Source organism: Stenella coeruleoalba (assembly GCF_951394435.1).
Source record: "Stenella coeruleoalba genome assembly, chromosome: 10".
Taxonomy (NCBI): Eukaryota; Metazoa; Chordata; class Mammalia; order Artiodactyla; family Delphinidae; genus Stenella; species Stenella coeruleoalba.
In genome coordinates this window covers 37718974-37746862 of record NC_137156.1, presented here as the reverse complement: position 1 = coordinate 37746862, position 27889 = coordinate 37718974, and the positions used below count along the sequence as shown (strand labels likewise).

Below are 27889 nucleotides of genomic sequence, written 5' to 3'. Positions count from 1 at the left end.
GATTTAATATTCAAACTGTATCATAGTGTAAAGACTAAATTAACAAGGCAGATTACAATTTCTAATCTTGGATTCTTTAAAGAAAATAACTGCAGTAGTAGAACTTCATATTTTTTTGCTAGATGACTTAAAATCAAATCTCGTAGGTTAAGCATGGCACTGACTGACATAAGGTTTACCTCTTTTCACCAGTGTTACCAAATCAGTTCCTCACATTGAGGAATTTCATGCCTCTGGGGACCATATGAATGCTTTAAGGAAACCACTTCCCAATATTATTTCTTTCAATCCATATTTGCTTTCTAGGGGTGTGTCCTGTTTTATTTTTTTCTACCCCTTATTGGCTGTGTGACTTAAGACAAATTACTCCCTGTGAGCCTCAGTTTCCTCATCTCTGTAAGCCCCTACTTCCTTAAAGTAGGGTAAGGCCACCAGCTACAGTATCTGACCCTCAGTAATCAATGACTCAGTGAATAGGTGGTGGTGGTTGTTTCGAGTTATTAATCCTTGTTATGTAGGCATTATCGTCTTCTGATAATGTTAATATGTACACCACTTGTTAAGTCTAAAGCCAGAAGATATATCTTGAAATTCTTAAAAAATATATGTGTGTGTATGTGTATATATATATATATATATATATAAGTTTATTTTTTAGAGCAGTTTTAAGTCCACAGCAAATTGAGTGGAAGGTACAGAGAGTTCCCATATACCAGCCCCCCACCCATGCTCAGCCTCCCCCATTATCAACATCTCCCACCAGAGTGGTACATTTGTTACAATTGATAAACCTATGCTGATGCATCATTATCACCCAAAGTCCATAGGATTCACTCTTCGTATTTTGTATTCTGTGGGTTTGGACAAATGTATGATGGTATATATCCACTGTTTTAGTATCATACAGAGTAGTTTGGCTGCCATAGAAATCGTCTGTGCTCTACCGATTCCTCCCTCCCTCCCTCCTTGTAACCCCTGGCAGCCACTGATCTTTTTACTGTCTACATAGTTTTGCCTTTCCCAGAATGTTGTATAGTTGGAATCATACATTATGTAGCCTTTTCAGATCGGCATCTTTCACTTAGTAATACGCATTTCAGTTTCCTCCATGTCTTTTCATGGCTTGATAGTTCATTTCTTTTTAGCCCTGAATAATATTCCATTGTCTGGAGGTACCACAGTTTATTTATCCGTTCACTTACTGAAGGACATCTTGGTTGCTTCCGTGTTTTGGCAAGTATGGATAAAGCTTCTGTAAACACCTGTTTGCATGGTTTTGTGTAGGCTTAAGTTTTCAACTCCTTTGGGCAAATACCAAGGAGCTTGATTGCTGGATCATATGGTAAGAATATATTTAATTTTGTAAGAAACCACCAAATTGTTTTCCAAAGCCGCTGTACCATTTTGCATTCCCATTACCAATGAGTAAGAGTTCCTGTTGCTCCACATCCTTACCAGCATTTAGTGTTGTCAGTGTTTTGAATTTTGGCCATTCTAATGGGTGTATGGTAGTATCTTGTTTTAATTTGCATTTCTCTGATGACATGTGATGTGGAGTATCTTTTCATATGCTCATTTGCTATCTGTACATCTTCTTTGGTGAGGTGTCTGTCAGAGTCTTGGCTTGTTCTATAATTGGATTGTTTGTGTTCTTATTGTTGAGTTTTAAGAGTTCTTTGTATATCTTGAATAACAGTCCTTTATCAGATATGTCTTTTGGAAATATTTTCTCCTGGTCTGTGCTTGTCTTCTCATCTTCTTGACAGTGTCTTTAGCAGAGCAGAGATTAATTCTAATGAAGTCTAATTTACCAATCTTTTCTTTATGGGTTATGTGGGTGTTACATCTAAAAAGTCATCATTAAACCTAAAGTCATTTAGATTTTCTATCTTGAGAATCTTGAATGAGAGACAAATGAGAGAGAGTGATAGCTATGGGGTCAGAGATCAAAAGGGAGCCTTTTTGTTTGTTTTTCAGCATGTATCACAGGACCATATGTTAGCATGTTTATATGCTGATGGTAAGGAACCAGCCCATAGGGAGAGTTGGAGGGGCATAGCTGGTTTGAAGTGGCCCTAAGTCTGCCCTGCACAGTCGCATAACTCTTTCTAACACAGTTTGGCAGTCTAGATTAGAAGCAGACTGTGCGATCGCTTCATATTTAGGGGTTTGTTGGCAGGCCCTATGGAACAGAAGACAAAGGTTGCAAGGGAGTTAGGAATTGGTCACAATAGGCCAAATAATAGACCATAGGATTTTGGACTGGATTAGATAAGGACGAAAGACTGGCAAGAAGCTGATCACTTAAGAGGAACTGGGGAAGAAAAGCTAGAACAGTAGGAATAAAGGAGAGGAGTACAGACTGTAGAAGTAAAGTAGATTATGATCAGAGTATGTGATGGTGAGTCAGATTTTCTGAAATGGGTCGTTTGGGGTCCTAAGGGTCAGTTATTGCCTTGGGAATGGTTAGCTGAAGCAGAATGGAGATAAATGTCATTAGAAATGAGGTGAAAGCCCTCAGTGATTTTCGTGTTGGGGAGGTTGTCTGCAGGATAAGGTTGAGGGTAGCAGTTACTGTTTATTGGATTTACTACATACTAGGTACTGTTCTGTATGCCTTACATGTATTAACGCAACAGAAAGTCAGATTGGACCCTAAATAAAACTTCTCTAGCCCTAGAATTAGGTTGAATATGGGAGAATAGGAAATAGTCCATTTTCTTAGGAATTTCAGACTGTTCATCATGTTTTAAGAAATGATCAAGAAATGTTAAGTGGAAATCAGGTTGTGTAGAGACAGCACTATTATTAAATACAAAGAAGCATACAGGTCCCTCTGCTGACCTTTAGAACATACAGGGGGGCCACTACCCTTTTTGTGTGGTGAGTCCTTTCCTCTTATTTGATCTCTGTACAGCCAGGAAAATGAACACCATTTGCAAATTGTGTAAGTCTCCCAAGGTTTGTAGCCCACAAACAAATGAACCATAAAGCCTGTGAGAGAATTTTTGAATTTTATATGGTATTTCTTTTTGGTCTCTAAGGTAATTTTCCTGTCTGCTGCAGGAACTGTAACTATTGGCAACTTTAAAAATCATCCTACTCCTCTCCTTCTAAAAAGGAATAGAATAGAACATCTCTTTTCTTGCTTGAGAAATTCTTGCTTTAGCCACTTGCTCTTGCAATTTATTATTTTTTAAACTTTGCTTTATTTCTGAGGAAGTTGAGTACATAAACCATAGACACATATATCTTTTGAGAGGATAATGATCCAGAATGAATACCAACAATTAGAATTTAAGTTCATTTAATTCTTACAAATCACTTTTTGCTTAGATATAACCAACTATAAGTTGTGATGGGTATTTCATAGATAATATAAACTGGAACCAACCTAAGTAAATGTTTTCTGACGCACTACATTCTTTAGAGATCTTCTTTTGTTGTTTATAATATAGTCAGGTTTAAAATTTCCTGTTAAATGTACAGGGTTGTTGCTGGGTTGCCATACATCTGATTCATGCTATTAAATGGTCAGAATTGAGTGGAAATTAAATTTTTACACCTCCTGAGCCTAGTGTAAAGTTGATTTCACACTGACCTTTGGGGTTCATAAATATAGGTCAGCTTTTCTTTCTTGGTGTTTTTTTTGACACTTTGATGCATGGGGTTATGGAAATTTTGTACATGCATTAAAGTTGTTCTTTTTCATTGGTGAACTGCAACTAAGTTGAAGTGTGTAACTCAAGTGCAGTAAGAATTAAAGTGCTTTTGCTTGGGAAGACATCTTTACATGTGACATCCTAAACCTTCCATTATGTTTTTTTACTTTGCAGTTTCATTTTCAAAATATATAATTATAGCCAAGACATTTTTCTCTGAACCTCTTTTTTTTTTTTTTGCGGTACACAGGCCTCTCACTGTTGTGGCCTCTCCCATTGCAGAGCACAGGCTCTGGACGCGCAGGCTCAGCGGCCATGGCTCACGGGCCCAGCCGCTCTGCGGCATGTGGGATCTTCCCGGACCGGGGCACGAACCCACATCCCCTGCATCGGCAGGCGGACTCTCAACCACTGTGCTACCAGGGAAGCCCTCTGAACCTCTTTTTAACAAAGGGTTCCTTCTGCTGCTCTAATTTTGCTTATTCAGGCCATGCCTCATGGTTTCTAAGCAACCAAGAAGATACATGGCTGGGCATGTATGTCCAGCATTTAAGTAATGGTGTATCTTACCTGTGAAACCCTTAAAGATAGTCCTTGAAAAGTAGGAGGGTGGTACATTTTCTAATGTACTCACATTCTGAGTTTTCAGTAATATTTATATTTAGTCACAGACAAAACAGTAAACTTATGTTGCTTAATTAGTATATGGGAATTTCTCATCAATGTAATTCTTAAAGATTTCTGTATTTTCTTTTTCTGAAATATGGACTGTTGTATAAACAGTGTTGAGTCATTCAAGAACAGAACAAGCACATACCACTAATCTGGGAAAGGTGCAGATTCTGTCATCTCATATGCATATTTTAGTTTTCTAGAAATAGTTCAGGGTGGGAATTTCTGGAATGGCTGTGTAAGAAGATTGATGGACCCTCTCCTCAGTGAAGCAACCATTTAGTGAAAGTTATTTCTTAAATTTTTAAAAAAAAATTCTGGAAATTGTCCTAAAGGCACACAGCAAATGGAGAAACACTTAACAAAATCTACTAAATCTTGGTAAGAACAGCAAGGGCATTTAGCATTTGAGTCACAACCTACTCCCCCATCTACTGCTTCTTCCAGCTCGATGTTATAGAATGTCTACTCCAAGCAGATGTGGCCAAGAATACAGAGCTCTTTCTCCCTCTTGCTCCAAGTCTAGGAATACAGTTTCACCCTAGGAGGGACAGGCAGCCAGCATCTCTTATCTGTCCCCACCCTTATACTGCAGAAGGACTGTTCTGGACAGGAGGGGCTGAGAGGACTGGGGCCCAGCTTCTACTCCTAGGGCAAGGACTCTGCCTGAGACGTAACAAGTCAAAGATACTAGACCCCTGATTGCCCTTGCCTCAGCTTGCTCAAAGGATAGGGATTCTATACCAGGAGGGGCAAGCCAGGATGAAGCAGGGTGTCACTCTGAGAGAAGTGAATTGCTGCCCTCACCCTCAGCACCTGTGCATTGGTAAGGGTTCTGCATTGTTGGGGTGGGGGGCATGCAGACACTGCCTTTATTTGGAACAAAGCCTAGAGAAGTCATGCCGAAGAGCATTGTTGAAAACACTGGTGAAAGTAAGAGAGGGAAGGTCGCTCTGTGATACTAGTAGCAATAAACAGAAAGGTAAACCAGCCAGAAATTTAACAGAACCAAGGAAAAGGACAGCCAGAAGGAGCCCTCCTGGGATCACCACCATTTCTTGGGATGTGGAAAGCTGTGCCGCGTGCATTAGACTGTACCCATTTGGGAGCAGTTTGAGCAGGATGTGGGGTGGACTTGCAAGCATTCCTCAAGCCACATACAGATCCATCAGCAAAATGTGGAAGTCTTACTGGCTCAAAGGGCTTAAGCACAACTTGAAAACAAATACTGACTAAACAATAAGTTATTCTGACCCCGGGGGAATTCCTGGAAAGCCACATTGCACATTCATCCCTGGTGGTGTGGAAGACTGTGCGAATGCCCAAGGCTGCACCCTCCTAGTAGTAGAGAGAGTACCTGCAAGCTACCGTTCCCTAGTTGAATGCAGGACAAAATCATAAATTCCTTGAAAAGTGAAGGCAGTCTCCAAGCCACACAAACATTAAGAGGTTGAAAACCTAACTGGCTAAGGAGGCTTAAGTACAACCTCTGATCAATAAGTGCTTTATGTGGACCCAGCGGTGACCCATGGGAATCTCGGCTAAAAGATAAAAACAACGGAAAAGTCTGAACGGGGACTTTGGAAAGTCTGAACTGCACACTGCAGGGTAAATAGACATCACAGAATTAGTACAACCAAGCCACTAAACAGATAACCAACCAGCTAACCAAACAACAACAAAAGCCCCACAAACAGGGAGAGTAAGTAACCAGAGTTGGTACAATATATTATCTAAAATGTCCAGTTTTCAACAAAAAATTATAAGACATGCAAAAAAAAAGGGGAAGTATGACCATATGTAGGGAAAAAAAACAACAGGCAATAGGAACTGCCTTTCAGTAGGCCCAGATGTTGGACTTAGACACAGATTTCAAATTTTAATATGTTTAAAAATTATATAATATGTTTAAAGGAAGGTATGATTACAGTGACTAATCAAATAGAGTATCGACAGATAGAAATGAACCAAATAGAAATAAACTTAAGCTAAGTTGTAAGCAAATTTTAACATGTAATATTAAATACCTGAATATATTTTAAAAGCTAAACTAGCTGATGGTATATCCAAAAACTTATAAAATCAGAATTCAGTTTCTATATAATGTATACTTTTCTCACTTGAACAGACAACACTTGTCCATTTAATTCTGCTTGTCGCTTCAGAGCTTGTGTAGAACATAATGTAGTTTTTGCCTAAGGAGCAGAATCTCAACCATAGTCATATGATATCTTGCTAACCTGACATTTTTTTTTCTTTCTCTGAGCTATTGAGTCACTTTCGGAACAGAGAATAGGAATCCCACGGCCATTTCTAGCTTAGAACCTCTAAAAGGGCTGTAAAGTGTAATAGGTAAACACGCACAACGTAAAATGTCAGGAAATGAGTAGAGAATGTTTTTAGTATTATCTGAGTGATAGCCAGGCCTTGGTGTAGCCCTCCTGTTGTGGTGTTCCTGATGTTTGATGCAAGCTGGGGTTCAAGCTCAGGGTAGTTGAGTGGAATTCACCTTCTAGCATGTCAGTAAACACTGTTTCTTGCCATATACTCATCTCAGATTTTCAAATCATGAAGTGTAACATTCTGATCAGGATAAGCATGGTCGGGGAATTCTAGCTAATTAAAGGAAATAGGCGTATCCATAGTACAGGAATGCATTATAAATAAGACTTGAAAATCTTTTTTCCCTCTGAGTCCTGATTTCATGCATAAATTGTGTCAAACATTTTTGTCCTTAAATAAGTATAATAACTTACATTTTCCTTTAAGCTGACCCAGTATTCACTTGTCTCCACGAAGAATTTAGAGTGTGTCACAGTTCAGATTTTTGGTTCACAAAGTTTAATGGCACTTGTTTAACAAGCATTATAGCCACCAACTCATCACCATTTTAAACGTAAGTGCTTAGATAACAACTTCTTGATAAAAATGTCCCCACAATCCAGGTTGCCCATGCACTTAGCTGATGTTGATATAATTAATTGAACGGCATTGGCTGCTAGGTAAAAGGTATATATGCTTTAATGTAAATAAAGGAAACAGCTTATCCCAGAGCAGGGGGCACAGTAGCACTTCCCTTTGGGGAGGAGCCACACAGGGGCACCCAGTCACTGCCAGTACTCCTTAATTAGGATGAGAACTCTTTTTGGGCCCTTTAAAAAGCTTGTCTTTGTCATTTTGTTGAAGGGTGAGTGTATAGGTTGTGCTCTCATGTCCCCTCCCAGCTCTTCTGGAGACCAGCCAAGTGACTGCCTGTTCACCAAGTATAAATAACTGATAGCAAACCCAGCATGTTACTAAATGTTTACTGAAAAGTTGGGTGAATCAAAGATTAATTTCCCAAACTGCACGTCCGTAATCTTGCAGGGACTGACTTTTCCATCACATGGTCTTAATATCTATTATCTATGACGGGGTTGTGTGGAAGGGTATGAGCCAATTAATACAAGTGCCCAAGAATGGACAGGGTACAGAGTAAAAACAGAGTCGGGGGCCACACTCTGCTCCTTCATGGGCATCCACGTATGGGGAAGGGGGCTTCCAAGGCTTCTCTGCAGTTCAGCCAAAGGAGAGCTTCGAAGATTCATCTGCTGGTCCAAGTCCTCTGGTCTTATGCATCTTATCCTGTCTTTTCATCTGCCATTGCTGTACTGAGGAACCTAAGGGTAGAAGCAGCTCTGCTAGAAAGCTGTATTACCCTCTAGCCTATTGATGGCATACAGACATAATGCAAATACAACAGATACTAAAATTCATTGAATCTAGGTGGTGAGAATGCAGGTATTTGTCATGTTCTCTATGTTTTGTTTTCAATATTAAAAAATACATACTGATTGTTTAAAAAAAGTCAATTATGACATAAGTGTAGAAAATATTTCCCTTCTTAATTCTACCACCTGGATATTACTACCCGTAAACTTACAGTGTATTGCTATTAGACTTTAGGGGCAAAATGGATAAAAGAACAACAACAAGAAAGACCCTAAACAATTTATTTTTATGCACAAGTAGTATATTAAATGTAGTATTTGTAAGCCTACATTTTCCACCTTTGTTCCACTGTCTGTGTACATACAAGACCTGCCTCCTCTCCTCTCCTCTTGAAGGACATTTTGGTTAACACTGTTACAGAAAAGGTTGCAATTACTATTTTTGTATATATCTTTTTAAAGAAATTCATTATATATATATTAGATTTTTTAAATTGTGGTAAAATTCACATAAGTTTACGATTTTGAACATTTTTAAGTGTACAGTTCAGTAGTGTTGAGTACATTCACACTGTCTTGCAGCCAGCCTCCAGAACTCTTTTCATCTTGCAAAACAAACTCCATACCCATTAAAGGGCAACTCTCAATTCCCTTCTCCCCCAGCCCCTGGCGACCACCGTTCTACTTGCCGTCTCTGTGAATTTCACTACTCTAGATACCTCATATAAGTGGAATCATACAGTTTGTCGTTTTGTGACTGGCTTATTTCATTTAACATAATGTCCTCAGAGTTCATCCATGTTGTAGCATGTGACAGAATTCCCTTCCTCATTAAGGCTGAATAATATTCCATTGCATGCATATACTATGTTTTATTAATTCACTCACCAGTGGCTACTTGGGTTGCTTCCGTTTACACACCTTTTAAAAACTATTTTTATTTGATGCAATTTCAAACTTAAAAAGAAAAGCTGCAAAAAATAATAGAACAAACGAGTATATCCTTTATGCAGATTCAGCAGTTGTTTACCCCATTTGTTTTATCATTCTATCTGTCACTCACACACACTCACAAACACATCTTCTCCTGAACCATTTGAGTATAAATTAGACACTATGCCTTTTTATCCTTAATATTTCCACTGTGTAGTTCCTTTAGAACAAGGATATTCTCTTATATAACCACCACCGTAAAATGATCAAAATCAAGAAATCTAATACTGATACCATTTTATTATCTAATCCACAGACCATATTCAAATTAAAAAAATATATATATATTTATTTATTTATTATTTGGTTGCACTGAGTCATAGTTGCAGCAGGCAGGCTCCTTAGTTGTGGCATGTGGGTTCCTTAGTTGTGGCAGGCAGGCTCCCTAGTTGTGGCATGTGAACTCCTAGTTGCAACATGCATGTAGGATCTAGTTCCCTGACCAGGGATGGAACCTGGACCCCCTGCATTAGGAGTGTGGAGTCTTAACCACTGCACCACCAGGGAAGTCCCTCAAATTTCATTATTTGTCTCATAGCCCTTTTTATGCTATTCTCCCCCACCACCACCAGATCAGAGTTTGTCATCACATTTAATTGTCATGTCTCAAAAAAAATTAAAAAACAAATTAGTCAATTAATTAATTAATTAATTGTCATGTCTCTTTAGTCTCCTTTAGTCTGGAATTGTCCCTCAGCCTGTTTTTATTTGTTTTTCTTGACCTTGACACTAGGAATTCAGGTCAACTGTTTTGTAGACTGTTCCTCAATTTGTGTTTGTCTGATGTTTCCTTATGATTAGATTCAAGTTACGCATTTCTGAGAGGAATATTGCAAAAGTGATGTTTGTATCCTCATTGCATCGTATCAGGAGGTGTGTGATTAAGGTGAAATCCCCAGGTTTCTCCACTATAAAATTACTATGTTTCCTTTCTAATTAATAAGGAATTTGTGAGGAGTTGCTTTGAGACTATATAAGTATTCTGTTCCTCATCAAAATTTCACCCACTAGTTTTAGCATCCATTGATGATTTTTATTAACCATATTTCTTCTATATTTATTGGTTTGCTTTCTGCTGTAACAAGAGCTTTCCCTTCTCCCTCATTTTTAAATTATATCAATATGAACCCATGAATTCCTATTTTATGCAGTACATTATAATCCATTACTGTCTTTTTTTGTCTTTAATGCTCAAAATGTCCCAGATATGGCCACTGTGAATCTTTTCAAGCTGACTTCTATGTTCTTTTCTCAGATCACCATTTAAAACAAACAAACAAACAAACAAACCTTTCTGTACTTCTTTTGTTTTCCTTAAAACAATTTTCTTAAAGTGAAAATGCTGGATTGTAAAATATGCACATTTCACCCCTATGGCTGGTTTGAGGGGGGGAAAGTATGCTCATTTAAACTTTTGATATATATTTCTTGAACTGCTTTTTAAAAAACATAAGGATATTTTTGTCATTACTGGCTTTCAGCTAGAAGAAACATCTGCAAGAGAAGTAGACAGATCAAGAAGGGTTTATCTTTCTTTTAGTGCTATTCAGGACTAATAGTTCACAACTGTCTGAATGCCATACCAGACTTTTAAGGGGTATTTTAAAGAACAGATGATTAGCAGTATATAAAACCTACTTGGGAAAGTTATGGATTAGCATTCATAGTGGGGTGCATTTGCCTTGTAGGATCAGACATTTTTGTGTTTCTCATCTCCTACTTCAGTGACTAAGATGTCCGGAACAAGTCTACTTCTTTCCTTCTCTGTGCCTCAGTTTCCTCATCTGTAGAATGAAGATGTATTTGATCATTGGTATTTGACTTTTTTATTACGTCCTACAATAAGAAATACATTTTGCATTGTGAATCAGTATACACATATGTATGGGCTTAGTACATATGTATAACAAAGTTTTATAAAACAAAATTTAACCTTACTATCTGCAGGGCATTCTCATATTTTCTTTTCTGTTTCTTTAAAATGCTGGTGGTACCTTTGAAATTGTTTTTAGCTCAAAAACCTTGTACTAGATTATTTATAAAAGCTTTTCAGTTCCAAAATTACATGAGTATATTCTTTGAAATTATTTTAAAATGACAAGGTGAAGAATGTAGATTCTGTGACAAGGTCTGTCACTGGAGTAGTCACAAAGAATCACTTCTCTTATATCATTACTTATAGCCAATTAAACAAAAACCAATAAAAAAGTCCAATAAAAACCTAGTCCATAGTCTTTAATCTGTCCCTACAATTATAATTACTCCTAGTATAAGTCAGTTTTGCTATTTTTCTCCCATTAATCCTCTGCACCCTTTTCCTCCCTTCCTCCCTCCCTTCCTCCTTCCCATCCTCCCATCCATCCATCCATCCATCCATCCATCCGTCCATCCATCGCAATATACTAATTACTACCTTTGGTGCATTTATTTCTGACTATGACGACATGGTTAATGGAAAAGATTGATTTTTTTTTTTAAAAGTATTGCTGGATTTTAATTTGGTTGACAGTAAGGCCTAGTCAGTGCCCTTACTTTTTAAATGATTTGTGGGGGGAAACATTGTTATCTATGCAGATAAGTTTGTAATTATAATGTTTTCTCTATCTGAAATGAGTAAAATTGAAACAAAAGCTCATCCTTTAGCTTTCTTGCAGAATTTGAGCTCCTGCTTGCTAGAGCCACTATTCACTCTTGACTTGGAATGCCAGCCTCTCAAATGTCTCAGCAAGAACTTGGCTGAAGAGAATGTAATTTTCCTTGTCACTCTCAGTTTTATAGTTTTTAGGAAAAAAGATGAATGGAATTTAACATCGATCAAATGGATAAACACAGTATTAAAAGAGAAATTGTGAATGTGCTGTAGCCTTTCTTGACATGCTAGCCTTTTCCCTTGAGTTTGCACTACAGTGTTATTCACATATAGAGTCAAGTGAAATGGTAAATCACTTTCATGAAATGGGAGCTTTGGGGCTGGTTGTACTGGGGAGATGTTTTTTGATAAAGTACATGTGAAGATGCAAAAGTGATGAAGCAGATCTTTCTTAGGTTTGTATGATTTGTGCTGAGACAACTGAGGTGTCAGCTGCAAGGGAAATTGTTGTACTGCTTTGGCAATGTTATACCTAGCCTCCTAAGCATCCTCTGTTCATTTTCATTTGTCCATTACTTTTCAGCTCCTCACATTTTTAAATCTGTTACTTAGACTTGGCATGTCTTGCCTTAAAACCTGTTCAGTTCTATTTAGTTGATATTTCTTCTGCATGCCTTCTTTGCCCTGAAAGGTAAAATGAAAAAAACAAAAACAAAAAAACAACAACCATAACTATGGGCTCCTCATACAGAAAATATAATGCAGTCCACGTAGAATTTTATTCCTAACTTGATATACTCATACATTTTCTAGTAATTTTCTTACCTTTTTGGTTTTATTAGTAGCCTTCACTTCAATATAGATACAGGCATAAATATGTATTATTTACAGATGTTTATCTTTATGAAATCCCCACATAAAAATGAGATTATGGTATTTATTTTTATTTAATTATCATTACTTTCCAAAAAATGGTAGTTTAGTAAAAAATAACATAGAGTACAATATGCTTTTTCTTTTTAAAAGAAGAAATCAAGACAAAGGGAAAATTTACATTGACTAGTAAGATAAAGACGAAGAATGTCAACACAAATTCATGCCATAAACCTCTGTATAACCATTCAAGACAGAGTACAGATTGAGATCTGAGCTTCCTAGGAGTCAAAGCAAAAATGGAAATGCAAACAGTTCAAAGGTCAACATCCTGTGAGCTCTAAAGTAGACAGTGAGAAGAGTAGTGAACCATGTTCTCAGTAACAGCCCTTCAAAAAGTAGTGTGTTTCAGACTCACAGATATAGAAGACAAACTTGTGGTTACCAAAGGGGAGAGGAAGTGGGGGAAGAACAAATCAGGGATATAGGATTAACAAATACAATACTATATATAAAATAGATAAGCAACAAGGGTATACTGTATAACATAGGGAATTATACCCATTTTCTTGTAATGACCTATAATGGGATATTATCTGCAAAAATACTGACTCACTAGGCTGTACACCTAAAACTAACACAATGTTGTAAATCAACTATACTTCAACTAAAAAAAAAAGTGGTGTGTTTTATGTGGCTATTTCTTAATAGCATTCCTATTAGAAGCCAAGGGCATTATCTATAAAGGCTGAGTATTGGTGGTGACAATTGAAGTGTATCTCTTTTTTCTTTTTCTTAAATTAAAATTTTTTTTGGCCATGCCACGTGGCATGTGGGATCTTAGTTCCCGACCAGGGATTGAACGTGCGCCCCTTGCAGGCATGGAGTTTTAACCACTGGACCTCCAGGAAAGTCCCATGAAGTGTATCTCATTTTCCTTTTTCTTACTGGTCAGAGTTAATATAGGAAGCAGAGTCTCGCAAACTAATGTAACATCTAAGCCCAAATTTAATTGCGTAAATTAGAAGTTTATAAAGGATTTGAATTACATGGCCGCTTGTTGGGCTACCTAGAATAAGAGTAAGGGACAATTAGAGTTGTATCTACACAGAACATCAACACTTAATTTGTTTAGTACTATTATGACCTTAAAAGGAAGAATTTGCCTGTATCACATGCCATTAAATATTTGAAAGATTATTTTTAAATGGATAACTTCCTCTTCCTCATCCCATTCAAAACGCATTTACCAACAGTTGCAAGTGAAATAAAAGCATATTCCCAAATGGAAAAACAATTTTAAAAATGAGTTATGTCAGATTTCACCTGCTTAAATGAAATTTAGACAAAATCAGATTGGATTACTTGGTTAGTATAAGGCAGTTGGTTCCTAAGAAGAATTTTCTAATAGCTTATTTTTCCCATTTGGTAGGGAGCTATAAATATTTCAGCACATTGACTTAGTAGCCTTCATCCATTTGAGAATCAGGAACAAGACTGGGTTATAATCATTAAAAGAGAAATAAAATAAAATAAACATAACATGGCCTTGTTAATTTAAAACAAATTAAATTTTGAATTAGGGTCAGACTGCCTTGTATTTTATAAAGCACAGGGTTTTCAGTTGTCAGGAAATCACAGTTTTCTCAGAGAAGACTTTATTTTCAATAAACCGGTTATCAGCCTACTGTAGTTTTACTGCAATTCATATACTCAGATTTTCATAAGACAATAATCGAATTTGATGGAGCCTGTTAGAAAATTCAGACTATTTCCCCAGCCCACACTGTCACAGTTATCAGCAACTCAGAAAACCAGAGTTAGGTCTGTTGTATTGCTCTAGTGTTATAAAATTACTAGTACTGGCCATATTTTTGAGACTTGACTTCTTTCAAACTCAATCTGATTTCTTTTAGGCCCTTTTAGTCTGTGATACCTTTCAGAATATAATATCTGTGTTCTATTTTCTGAGGGGAAAAATGGGCCTGTATGTATATACAGTATTGCATATAATTTCATAAGATTAATCCAGAATTATATGCAAAATTTTCTGTGCACACATGTTATGAACCCTAGGTTGTATTATGGTTCCCAGGTGTTTGCCACCCCTTCCAGTGGGAGGATTATACTTCCCTGTCTTCATCATCAGACTTGACCATGAGACATCTTTTAACAAATTAAAGGTGAACAGAAAAATTCATATGTCACTAATGAATGGAAACTTTAACAGCCATGGTATGGTTACACATCGCTCTGTTCTCTCTGCCACAAGACCAGTCGTGTCCCAGTTAGGGCCACTCTTTCACTCTGGATTCCTGGAATGAAGACACATGTGGGCAAAAACAACAAATGTTGTGGTAAGCACATAGGTTTTAGGGTCATTTGTAATTGCAGCATACATTAGCCTAAGCTGATATAAGAACCCTAGGTTAAGAATCTCTGTTCTAGACCTACATGAGGGTTTTGACACTCACTTGTTATTCATTCAGAAATTTATGCAACACCTCTGTAATGTGGGGGACACCCACATTATCTCCCATTCTCACAACAATCCTAGACGATAGGTCTTCAACATTTTTGCAGATGAGGAAACAATCATAAATTGGGTAAGTAACTTTCTTGAGGTCACACAGCTTCTGATTAGCTTAGCCAGGATTCAAACATAGGTCTGTCTGATTCTCTTTGTGTTGTATCTCTATACTTTCCTATTTGCTCTAAGCACGTATATCTCATGAATTATTTCCTTACCAATATGTGGAATTGATAATACAGTGTACAAAACTTTTATATAATAATTACTTTGTCTCTATTTAAATCAGGCATCTTATAAACTGCAGGCTTGCCAGGGCACAGATATGTTGTATTTGGAGGTTTTTAATTTTGTTTTTAAGTTTGGAATCAGATACCTTTAGGCGAGGCTTACACTTGCCAGTTAGCCACAGTAACCATCACTTCCTGCTACTTTAAGCCAGCTGACTTTGTACATTTATAATATCTACCTGGTCCCTGTAAACTTTTGAGTTTATAAGCCCAGATTGGCTTACCTAGTGTGCATTGTTATGAAGACGAGTTAGATATAATTCTCTTCTGTTCATTCATTGGCTCCAGAGAAATTATTTTTCATTGTCACAGTCTCAAACTAGCAAATATTTAAATTGTGTGCAAGAAGGCAGAAGTGTAATAAAAAGTCCACAGTTAATTTGAGACTTACTAGCCAGGCATTGTTCTGAAACTTTTCACGTGTAATTATCTAATATAATCCACATAATAACCTTATGAAGTAGATGTGATTGTTATTCCCATTTTAGAGAAGGAGAAAACTGAAGGAAGAGAAGCTGAATAACTCGCCCAAGGTCACACAACAGTTAAGAGGTTGAGCCAGGGTGTGAACTCGGTCTGATTCTGCATTCCTAAACACCACACTATGACAGAGGATCTGTAGGTAACTGCACGAGCTTTCCTCATGAGTGAAAAAATCTCTTAGGTCTTTACCTGGTAACCATTACGTGAAGGACAAGTTTTCCCTTACTTTATGCTACAGCTTTTTAATAACTATCCATCGTGTTCTTCAGAGAGAACATGTACTCTTTCTATTATTAGACAAATGCCTTTTTGGGCATTGTGAATCATACAGGCATTATATATTCTTTTGCTACCTCGAGTTCATCGGATAAACATTAGTCAGTTAGCCCTGATCTTTGGATCTTGTGAAAATCATGGTCTTTGCTGAACATCCCCTGATATGCTTTAATAGATGTAATAAAATGTTAGCAAACCTATCACTTCATCCTTCAAAAAAATTTCTCTTAGCAGTTTAAACCAATGTGTGGTCTATTAACTTTTTGAGAAAGAGGTTGCCATTCTTAAAATGGCACTGTTTGAAAAATAATTATTTGTGCTGAACATTTGCAAGTTTTATTATAAGGGAAAGTGTGTCTCAAAAGTTAACACCACCACCACCCTGAGTTGAATTTCCTGAAACGTGAAGTGCTCAGCTTGCCAATAGGGCTTAACTGTAGGAGGACTGAAGCTTGGTGGGCTGTGTGACCCTGATGTGAGATGGTGAGACTGAGAACTAAGTGGAAATGAAATATCATTAAAGGCAAGAGCTGCCCGTCACCCATGGAGGGGAGCAAAGACAAAGAGGACCAAATTACAAGGGTATCAGTGGGCAGGAGCACAAACACTGCTCTCCTTCCACTTCCCCAAAAGGGAGGGCCAGTGAGAGGGAGTTTTGTGTTTGTTTTGCCTTTTCTCCTGTCACTTCTACATGGTAAAATGAAGGGCTGGTAGCATGAAGACTGTGCATACAATTATAAAAACAATCAAGGATCTAAAAAAGGAGGATTTTCTTTTTCTAGTGTATTCCCAAAGCTTTTCTGATTTTCTGTTCTGTTGTCACTGAAGTCTTTCTGGGCCATTTGTAACCTTCGGTCTGAAGTGAAAAAAATCTTCCGGGCTCCAGCCTCTCCAACAGTTATGTTCATGTCACACCTGTGCCATCCGATGATTCATGAATGACAGTAAGGACTGTTGGTTTGAGGGAGGTCTTTAAACGGTACCAAGGATCAGCTGTAAACAGATAGGTCAGAGGTTTTTGTTTCGTTTTTTGGTTCTATTTGCCTGTTTTATTTTGTCAGCTTTGTCTAATATTTACACAATATACCTACTCTATTGTTTATTTTGATGGTTGAGCTGTATGTGTAGGATGTATGTATATGCACACACACCATCAAATTCTCATTTTGTTGAAACTAGATTAATGTCACAATATTCAGAAAACTTCTCCTTGTGTTTTCAGTTTTTTAGAAAATTGACACGTTTTTGAGGTTAGACCAAAATGAGGTAAATGTGTCTCTTGTGCACTATGTTATTGTAGTACTAATGGATTGTTAGGCATTTGCTATAATGTTAACATGTTAATTTATGCCCTGTAAATGAATATGAGACACTATTGCTGGGAAAACTGTATAGTCTGCGCAATAAATGCTGTATAAGAAACAAGCCTTCTTCCAAATAACTTTTTTTTTTTTTGCTAGTTCACAGTTCTGAGCAGTAGGTGCTATAGGTGTGAAGAATTTAGGGACTGTATAATTTCAGTGATAAACCAGATTATAAAATAAGCCTAATTACTCATAAGAGTTTTGCTTATAAGCTTTGTCACCTTCATATATTCTCTACTGCCTACTTTCGCAGGAAGCATTTGAAGACATGCTTTTGGGAGCCAGTCTAGTGTTATTTCTAGTATTCTGAAATAAAAGCTTGCAGCTTTGTGGTTTGAATCTAAGCAAACAGGACTTGAGAGACCTTTTGAGTTCTATCAGAACCAGTTACCTGTGGTGTGTAGTAAGGAAGAAAAAGTTTATATGTGCAGGGATAGTTTGTAAAATTCAAACATCTGTTTATTGACAGGGGTGCTTAATATTTCTACTGTATGTAGTTGCATTCTTGTTTCCTAGAAATACATTTTATAGCAATTTGAAGTCTACTTATTAATGTCTGAGAGAACAAATGTTTTTAAACTTGGTATGTTCACCAGTATCAAATAAGTTAAATTCAACAAATCTATATTGTATATTGTGTGGCAGCCATTTTGCTAGGGACTGGGATGTACAGTCAATAAGACATTCATTCATTCACCCAGAAATATTTATTAAGTGTCTTCTATGGTTAATCTTAAGAGCCTCCCTGAGGAAAGAGTGCTTAAGTTAAGGTTCAGAATGAGTAGGAGTTACCAAGGTGAATAGCAAGATAAAGAAAAAGCGTCTCCCACATGCCTGATCAAAGTACTCCAGGATGAGAAAAATAATAGTGTTCAGAAAAAAGCAAAAGCACTCCAGTATGGCTGAAGCAGGAGCAGGGAGAGGAGGAGCAGTGGCTTAAGACGGGACTGAAGAGATAGCCAGAAGCCAGTTCATGGAGAGACTTCTAACTTGTAAGCCATGTTTAGGAATTTGGATATGATTATTAAGGTAATGGAAGCTCATTCAGGGTTTAGGGAGGAAAATGACTGTGTCAAAATTTGTTTTTTACATCACTCTGCTTTGTGTAGAATGAATTAGAGTGTGGGCCAAGAAAGGATAGGATACAAAGAAATCAGTTAGCATGCTATTGAAGGAATCTGACAGATGATGATGACTTAGATTAGAGCGGAAATAGAGAAGTGGATGGATTCCAGAGATATTAGGAGTGGTAAAGACTAGACTTGGTGATTTTTGAGATGTAGAATTAAGAGAGGGAGAATGTGGAGTCTGAAATGATTCCCAGGCTTCTGACTTCAGTCTCTAGGAGAATGTTGGCACCATCCCCAGAAAAGGACAGAAGACAAGGTCCCTTTTAATTTCTGAGGTAATACCTCAAAGTAGACAAATTTGTGGGCATACATAGGGAACACAGGACAGGAGTCATTTATCCTCAACAGGATATATATATGGTATGTGGGTGTGTGTATATATACATATACATATGTGTGTGTGTTTTTAAAACTTGTTTGAAAGTGTCAGTCAGTATCAAAACAGTATCAATCAGTCGATGAAGAGTCTGAATTTTTTTTTTTTTTTCTTTTTCTTTTTGCGGTATGTGGGCCTCTCACTGCTGCGGCCTCTCCTGCTGCGGCCTCTCCTGCTGCGGCCTCTCCTGCTGCGGAGCACAGGCTCCGGACGCGCAGGCCCAGCGGCCATGGCTCACAGGCCCAGCCGCTCCACGGCATGGGGGATCTTCCCAGACCCAGGCACGAACCCGCGTCCCCTGCATCGGCAGGCAGACTCTCAACCGCTGCGCCACCAGGGAAGCCCAAGAGTCTGAATTTTAAAGGGAAGGAATCATCATGAGAGAGAATTTGGTAGGGTAAAGGTTTTTGGTTTTGTTTTTTAAAGAAGTTAGAAGAGATTACTCATGAAAGAAAGGTTAAATGAACACAGCCACATTGAGCAGATCACAGTTTTCCCCATAAGCTAGGATCCAAGGTGAGCGAGTGTATTTTAAGGCTTTAATAATAGTAATTAGTTCTCCTTTGGTTCTTGCTAATTCTTATTTAAACCAGTTTGTCTTTTTCTGAGGCTGTTAACCCAGATTAACATTCAAATACTAGAATTTTATTAAGATTTTAATTAGGAGGCTAGAACCCTGGCTTATGAATTGGTTGACTACTGCTAACAGCTTTGTAGCTTTTTAAAGTAAGATATCTAAGATTTGTGGTTGAGGTGGGAATGTGAAGCTTTGAAAACAGAAATGTGCTTATGAATGGAAGCTGTAGTCTGTTATGGAGATAAATTAGGAGAAGAGACGAAGAAAAGAGAAAGGGCCCTGTTTTGTTAAAGGAGGCTTTTATACTATGCCTTGCATGAACCAAACTTTTGAGATATCAGAATTAAATTTTTATTGTCCACATTTCTATTTTACTTTAATTGGCTACTGGAAACATGAAGCATTTTATGGTGTGAAATACCAAATTAAAGCTTCCAGTGGGAATGTGGAATTGTAATCTGTGATATAGAGTCCGATGGAGTTTGAGCCTGGGAATGGAAATTGGGAACTGGAAAAGTCACCCCTGCAAGCTGGGCTGTGGTTGCTTCAGTGATTCACGCTGTAGTGGGAAGTAGAATACTAGAATTACACGAATTTGGGCCTCTCACCCTAGCTCTGGCATTTGTTAGGAGGGGGCAGGTTGCCCAAACTTGCCATGCCCCCTGTCCTCTGCTGAAATATGGGGATGACATCTACCACCCAGTTTATTTTGAGGATTAAATGAGAAAATGAACGTAAGGCCTCTGACAGAGTGCCTTGCCTCATAGCAGGCACTTCATTCTTAGTTCCTCTTTCACCTCCTTTAATTTTCTTTATACCCAGCTTTAGTGTCTGTAATAATGATACAGAAACCTTATTAGTGGCCAAACAGATTTAATGAGTGAGTTAGAACAAATGCAGTTGAATTTCTCATCTCTCCTTATTGATTATGAAAACAGGAATTCGCAGCACTTCGTCTTTTAGAAATGCTAAACCAGATGATGCTAGGACTGCCCTTAGAGGCACACAGAATAGTGTTTGAAGGGTTTAAAATAACAATTGATAAAATAATTTTAAATGTAATCCAGTGATGGGCTTTCTACTAAAAAACATTTGGCCACTTACTCATTTAGTTAACATTTGTGGAGCACTGTTTTTGTCCCAGGCCTGTATAATGTGGGAGACGGAGAAGTGAACAGATGATTCTGACATGCCATAGTAAGGCTTGTGCTGTGGGAAATCACAGGGTGCTGCACCAGGAGGATTTGACAATATGTGCCAAATGCTTTAAAAATGTGCGTCCTCTTCTACCTAGTTGATCTACTTCTAGCAACATAACCTGAGGAAGTTTGATGAAATCTGCTTATAATAGTGAAAAATTGGTAATTGCAAATGTATAACAAAAGTGAATTAGTTTAATTTCTATATTATAAGTGGACATTCTGTGTAGCGATCACAGAGATCTGTAAAAAATGTATGTATTGCTAAGAGCAAAAAGTAGGTTACCAAGGAGGGTTTTTTAAAAATAATTTTCAAAGAAAGAAAGTTTAGTGAAGTCCTTTCGAAATCACTTTTGGGTATTCTTTACCTTGAAGAAATCATCAAAAACACATAGTATGGCCATAATCTGGAAGCTGGGTGGGAGTTTAAGTGAGTTAAGCATCTTGCCAAGTCTGTGTAATACATCTGAGAGATCAGCTATTGAGATATGTATATACACACACATAGATACACACACATATATATACACACACATACACACACACATATATATGAGTTTTGAGTAATGACTAGATAAGTTACAGTCTCAGTGAGGCTGCCCAGGTGAATGAGCTTGTCGGCAGAGCAGGGGCCGTGCGCGTTCTTGGTGCTCCCAGTCTTTTGAGGTATACTTTGTAGTAAGAAGACTGACCTGTGAGAAAAAAATATGTCTAGTGAGTATGTTTGTAACCAGCCCCAGGGACTTCTTCACTGGCCATTTTGGCTCAGCTGGTACCATTAGGTCAGTTTTTCTAGCTTGTGGAACCATCTCATTTCTGGATACCGCAGGTTTCAGGAGTACCTTCATCGAGAAATTATTTTTTCTCTTAGTTGATAATAAGGTAAGCTGCCAAGATCTTGGCTTCTGTTCACTTTTCAACAGCAGTCCCTTTAAAGGTCAAAGGTTTTTACTTAGGTTTTACAAATAGCAGATTATTTTGGAAAAACTCTATTCAAGACCAAGTTTATACCTTTGTGTATACCATAAACTCTTAACAATTTACAAAAATAGATTATTTTTCCTAATTGTTTTTCTTAAAGAGATGGATAAGCTTGGAGAGCTCTAGTTTTCCCATTTATATGAGAACTGTAAAACAACAAGTGAACAAGTCTTTTCTGTGTCTGGATCAAATGGAGTGACTATTTCTGTTCCTTTCCTGCACTGCTTTCCAGAGTAGAGTTAACGAGAGGCAGTCTCTGCCTGTTTTATTGTTTACTTTTTTACATGGGACATAAATCTGCTCCCCTTTGTCCTTGGAGTAGACTCCTGGGATTTTTTTTCCTTCTGTTTCTTTTGGTCAGTAGTCAGAAGTTGGATGCTGAATGATTCAGAAAGAAAGGAACAAGAGAGTAAGAACTATAATGCAAACATCAGGACTAAAAGGAAGAGATAGTTCTTTCTTTAAACCAGGAAAATACCTTTGCTCTTTAATGACTATCATTTTTTGAGTACCCATGCACAGATACTTTATGTACATTATCTTGTTTAATCCACACTATCCTGAGAGGTAGAAATAACTCCCTCCCTTCGTTTTACAGACAGGGCCACAAAAGAGTAAACAGTTTGCTTTCAGCCATATGCCCAGTAAATAGCCAAGTCAGAATTTGAATCCAGGTCCAACTCTAAAGCTCTCTGTATCCTACAAGCTGCTAATTTTGGCCTAAGAGTTAGTAAACTCTTATAATTAACTGTGAATTTCTGGTGAGTTGCATTAACTTTCTTGGCTCTTGCTTTCTTCATCTGTAAACTGAGAGGATTGAGCTAGAGCTTTAAAGTTAATTCTGGTTGTAAAATTCTGTTATTTCTGCTTTCTTTATTGAATTGAAATGGAGAATGTGTAAAGTTTCTACTTAAGTTCTCTTGTTTGCAGCCAGTTTGGTTTGTAATCTTTACTTTTAGCCTGATGATTTTTTCACACCATCGTCCAGTGAAGGTGCAGAAGAAGGCATTATGACAGCTGCAGATTCACAAAAGAAAACTTAAAGTACCTGAACATCAAGCAAGGAACATGGCAAACATGGGCTGGAGATTATGTAGGTGGGACCTGGTAATTGTCTTTAGACACCAATGTCATTTGACTTCAAAGGGTTATTGTGCCTCAGTGAGTGATTCTATGTGTTTGTCTGTCTCGAGGCATTGGGGATTCTGTTAAATAGTACAATGATGACTCAGTTTCAGTTCTTTTAGGGTCTTATAACATTTCCAATTAAATGGTAGAGAGGTGGCTATAGGAGGGACACAATGATTATTGACATAGGAGAACTAATGAGATGATATGATATAAAAAAGAAGCATCTTCTGCAGTATTTTTATTCCACTTATACAGTACCTTTTTCTCTGAGGGTGCTATACAAATAACATTGAGATAATAAGCCATTTTGAAATGTCAAAACACTGAAGAATAAGAAAGTGGCTAGGAGAAATAAATACACAGAAGCAGTAGAGGCTTTCGATCACTGATGGGCATGCACAGCAGGTTAGCAGTTCTTTGGCTAAATCCATTGCATTCACCGTTGGTGCTGTAAATGGGTGGGGGCTTGACATGGAGGCCTTTTCCTTGGGCCAGTTTAATGCACACCATTCTACATCCTGTGGTTGAGATTGAAGACCATGAGTTTTCGTGTCAGATGGATCTGTATTTAAATCCTGATCCTGCTACTTACTAGCTATTAACTTGGAACAAATTACCTAAATTTTCTGAGCCTCAGTTTCTTCATCAGTAAAGTGGTGGTAATTATAACTCCCTTGTTAGGGTTGTTCAGAGGATTAAAGTAAATGAGTTAAATACATAAAACATTTAGTTCAGTGCCTGGCACATGGTAAATGCAACATAAATGCTAGCTGGCTATTATGCTCAGAATATGTCAGAATAGTGATTCTGATGAGGTTGTAGAGCATAATAGCAACAGCTTCTTTGGTTCAAAAGATAAGGCAAAATGGAGTTGTCAGGATCTTCTGTTCCTTTTATGAATTGATGCAGTGAAGTATAATCTGTACTTCATAGACTAGTATAAGATTTTTTTAAATGAAACATACAGAGACTAAACATAATAATTTAAACAGTCATACACTGACCACTAGCTTTAAGAAATAAAAGAAATTACAGATAGGATTGAAGATCCTGGTTCCTCCCACCCCCAGATAACTATTATCCTAAATTTGGTGTATCATTTCCACATGTTTTTATATTGTAATTATGTACCAATAAACAATATATGGTGTTTTTACATATTTTAAATTTTTATATAAATATTATTAGATATATATCTTTCTGTAGCTTGCTTTTCTCTCTCAACATTGTTTTTGAGATTTTTCTGTTGTACTTATAGCTCTATTCATTTATTTTAACTGCCATAGAGTATTTCATCATATGAATGAATATATCACTCTAATCTATTCTCTGTCAATGGACATTGTCTATAATTTTGAATATTTCTGCATAGCTCTCACTTCACACACCCCAAATCTCAGACGTAACCACCCTCCTGAATTGTGTTAATTTTTTTAGTGTTTATAGATACATATTCCTAAACAATATATTATTTGAAGTTTTGCCTGTTTTTAAGGTTTGTGCAATACAGTCTTACTATGTTATTTAGTGACTTACTTTTTTGTTCAACATTATAATTTTGAGATTTATTCATGTTGATGTGTGTGGCAATAGCTATTTTCACTGTGTACATTATTTGAATATAATATAATTTATGGTCCTTTAGGTCTGACTTTTTACTATTACAAACAGTATGTAATCAACATCCTTGTACCTGTGTGCTGAATTTCTGTCAGGCATATACCTAGTAATAAAATGACTGGGGCATAGGTAATGTATGTGCATCTTTATCTTTAATGGATATTGATAAGTACTAATTACATTATCATTTAATTATACATATTTTCTAATTTCTAATTTGACCCATGAGTTTAAAGTGTGTTTTAGAAACTTCCAAATATATAGGATTTTTTTTTTTTTTACCAATTTTTAACTTAATTGCTCTGTGGTCAATTAATAATGCCTGTATCTTACTAATTCTTTGGTATTTGTTGAGACTTTTGCTTTATAACCTAATGTGTGGTCACGGTTTATCCAGGTTTTAGGTAGTTTTTATAAATATTCCAAATGTGTTTGAAAATAATTCATTATCTAATTGTCAGTTTCCCATAGATACAATCATTTTTGCTTTACATATTTTGAGGCTTTGTTATTAGGTGCATACAGATTAAGAGTTGTTTTATATTTCTGGTAATTTTTTTTCACTATTATGTAATGATCCTCTTTATCTCTAATAATGCTTTTGCCTTAAAGTCTACATTTCCTAACAGTACTATAGCTATTACTGGCTTTTTAATCATTTGTATTTGCTGGTATTTTTTTTTTTTTTTTTGGTACGCTGGCCTCTCACCGTTGTAGCCTCTCCCATCGCGGAGCACAGGCTCCGGACGCGCCGGCCCAGCGGCCATGGCTCACGGGCCCAGCCGCTCCGCAGCATGTGGGATCCTCCCGCACCGGGGCACGAACCCGTGTCCCCTGCATCGCCAGGCCGACTCCCCACCACTGCGCCACCAGGGAAGCCCTGGTATTTTGTTTATATACTTTGAAAGTTTTCTCTCATGTTAATGTTTTTAGTATGTCTCTTGGAAACTACATAAAACAGGACTTTATTTATTCAGTCTGAATTTTCTATCTTTTAACTGATAAGTTTAGTCTGTTTACATTTATTACCACTACTGATATATCTGTACTTACTTCTACCACATATTATGTGTTTTGTATTTACCCTTTTTTCCTCTGCTGGTTTTTTCCTTCTTATCTGTCCTTTATTGGTTTGAACAACTTTTATTTGTTTTATCCTTGATTACCCCTACCCTAAAATTTTAACATGTATTTGGCTTTGCAGAGTCTTACATTAAAATCAGTATGTCTACCACTCATCTTGGAAATCTTTAACTCACCCTCTACCAACCTTCTGTGTTTTGGACCAGTATTTTACTTCAATTCTTTTTATCACCCAAATTAGTTTTAATTTTTATACTAACTTGCATTATTTTCTAATACCCAAGGCAATTGTGAACTCCTTATTTAAACTGGTTTTCTCACACTTTCTCTTCAGATTTTCAAAAGAAACAACCAGACGATGATTCCGCTCCAAGTACAAGTAACAGCCAATCAGATTTATTTTCCGAAGAGACCACCAGTGACAACAGCAATACCTCGATAACCACGCCAACTCTTAGTCCCAGCCAGCAGCCGCTTCCGACAGAACTGAATGTAACTTCACCAAGTAAAGAGGAGTGTAAGTCTCAGATCCTGTGAAGTGGTAGAGAAAGCAGCCTAAGAATCATATCCAGAGTTTCTTGGTAATGCCTCTTCCAGAAAAAATGATAGCAGCTCTTTGAATTCAAGATTAAGTTTTAACATTTAGGCCCCAAGTCAGCAAGGTAGAGAGTAAGTTTCAGCCTTCCATTGAGCTTAAGGTTGTTGTGTGTGTGTGTGTGTGTGTGTGTGTGTGTGTGTGTGTGTGTGTTTAAATTTATTTATTTATTTATTATTTTTGGCTATGTTGGGTCTTCATTGCTGTGCGCGGGCTTTCTCTAGTTGTGGTGAACGGGGGCTACTCTTTGTTGCGGTGCGCAGGCTTCTCATTGCGGTGGCTTCTCTTGTTGTGGAGCACAGGCTCTAGGCGTGCGGGCTTCAGTAGTTGTGGCACTCAGGCTCAGTATTTGTGGCTTGCGGGCTCTAGAGCGCAGACTCAGTGGTTGTGGTGCACAGGCTTAGCTGCTCCACGGCACGTAGGATCTTCCTGGACCAGGGCTTGAACCCGTGTCCCCTGCATTGGCAGGCGGATTCTTAACCACTGTGCCACCAGGGAACCAGCTTAAAGTTTTCTTAAAGGAATGCCTTTTATGTTAACTGTCAGGGTACATGAGGTTTTGAACCAGTTTAGGGCAGTTGTTCTCAGCCCTGGCTGTAAATTAGAATCCACTGGGGATTTTTAGAACAATTTTAATCTTCAGCACCATTCCCTGAATCTGTAATTTAATTGGTCTGGAGTGAGGCTCAGTGATCTGTTCTTTTTAATTCTTCAGAGAATTCAAATATGCAGCAAAAATTGAGGACCACTGGTCTAGGGAACTTAACCTGATTTAGGAACCTTTGATTGAAGCCTTGCCTCTGTCACTAAGTGGGCCTCAAGTGTTTCTAGGCAGTTAACGAGATAACACTATATACTTCATAGAACATAGGGTATTTGAAGGGAGGAGGAAGTAGTTTCTTTTACTCTTCTGTAAGTTCTCAGTGACAGAATACTATTATCATATATGTGATATGGAAGTCCATTGTCCACTTAAGCTTTATAATGCTGTAACCATTTCCTTTAGGGCACAACTATAACTGGCAGGGTTTGAAAATTGTAGTGATGTTATGACATAGCAGCTTTTTACCTTTTAAAAGCTTTACTTAACAGGTTGAAATCTGGTGTTTCAAATTTAATGAATATCTAGAAATCCTTGGAATATGGTAGGTTAGAATGTTCTATCTACTAACTTTGGAAAGATTAGCAGAGAACAAATGTTTATCTAAACCCCTATCATAAACCACTGTACTAGGTAGAGTTGAGAATATAAAGGTAAAAAAGGCCGTAGTCCCTGTCCTCAAAGAATTTACTGTTTAGCAGCGGAAATTAAATATATTTCTTATATCATGAGTTCTCAACCAGGAGTGAGTTTGCCCCTCCCCCTCCCCCCAATGCTGTAAACATCTGACACTGTATCAGACAGCCCTCCACAGCAAGGAATTATCCAGCCTGACATGTTAGTAGTGCCAGGGTTGAGAAACCCTGATACATGGTTGTATGCACCTATTTTAATGGTCTTTCTTACGTATTGAAGACATTGACTGTTGAAGAAGGGTGTTGGTTTACTGGAGAAGGTGCTGTTGAAGATAGACACAATATGGAGGAAAGCTGCATGGAGTTCTGCAATGGCAAGTGACTCCTTTAGGGCCATTTATGGAGGACAAGGCTGGGCAGGTAGATTGTGGCCGTGCCATAGAGGCTTGAACGCTCAGCGAAGATATTTGGATGTTAGACAGTAGTCATGTTTTTGTGCAAAGGAAGTAATATTACTA

General features: G+C 37.5%; 1 protein-coding gene across 3 annotated transcripts in view; it reads left to right on the top strand.

Annotated features, from left to right (window-relative positions):
- The window catches only part of ZFAND3 (zinc finger AN1-type containing 3), a 326173-nt gene that overhangs the window by 220079 nt on the left and 78205 nt on the right, over positions 1 to 27889 (top strand). For all 3 annotated transcript variants that reach the window (XM_079932930.1, XM_079932931.1, XM_079932932.1), the window contains exon 3: positions 25875 to 26057. In XM_079932930.1, the coding sequence (XP_079789056.1) occupies positions 25875 to 26057 (183 nt within the window). The remainder of the gene's footprint in view (positions 1 to 25874; positions 26058 to 27889) is intronic.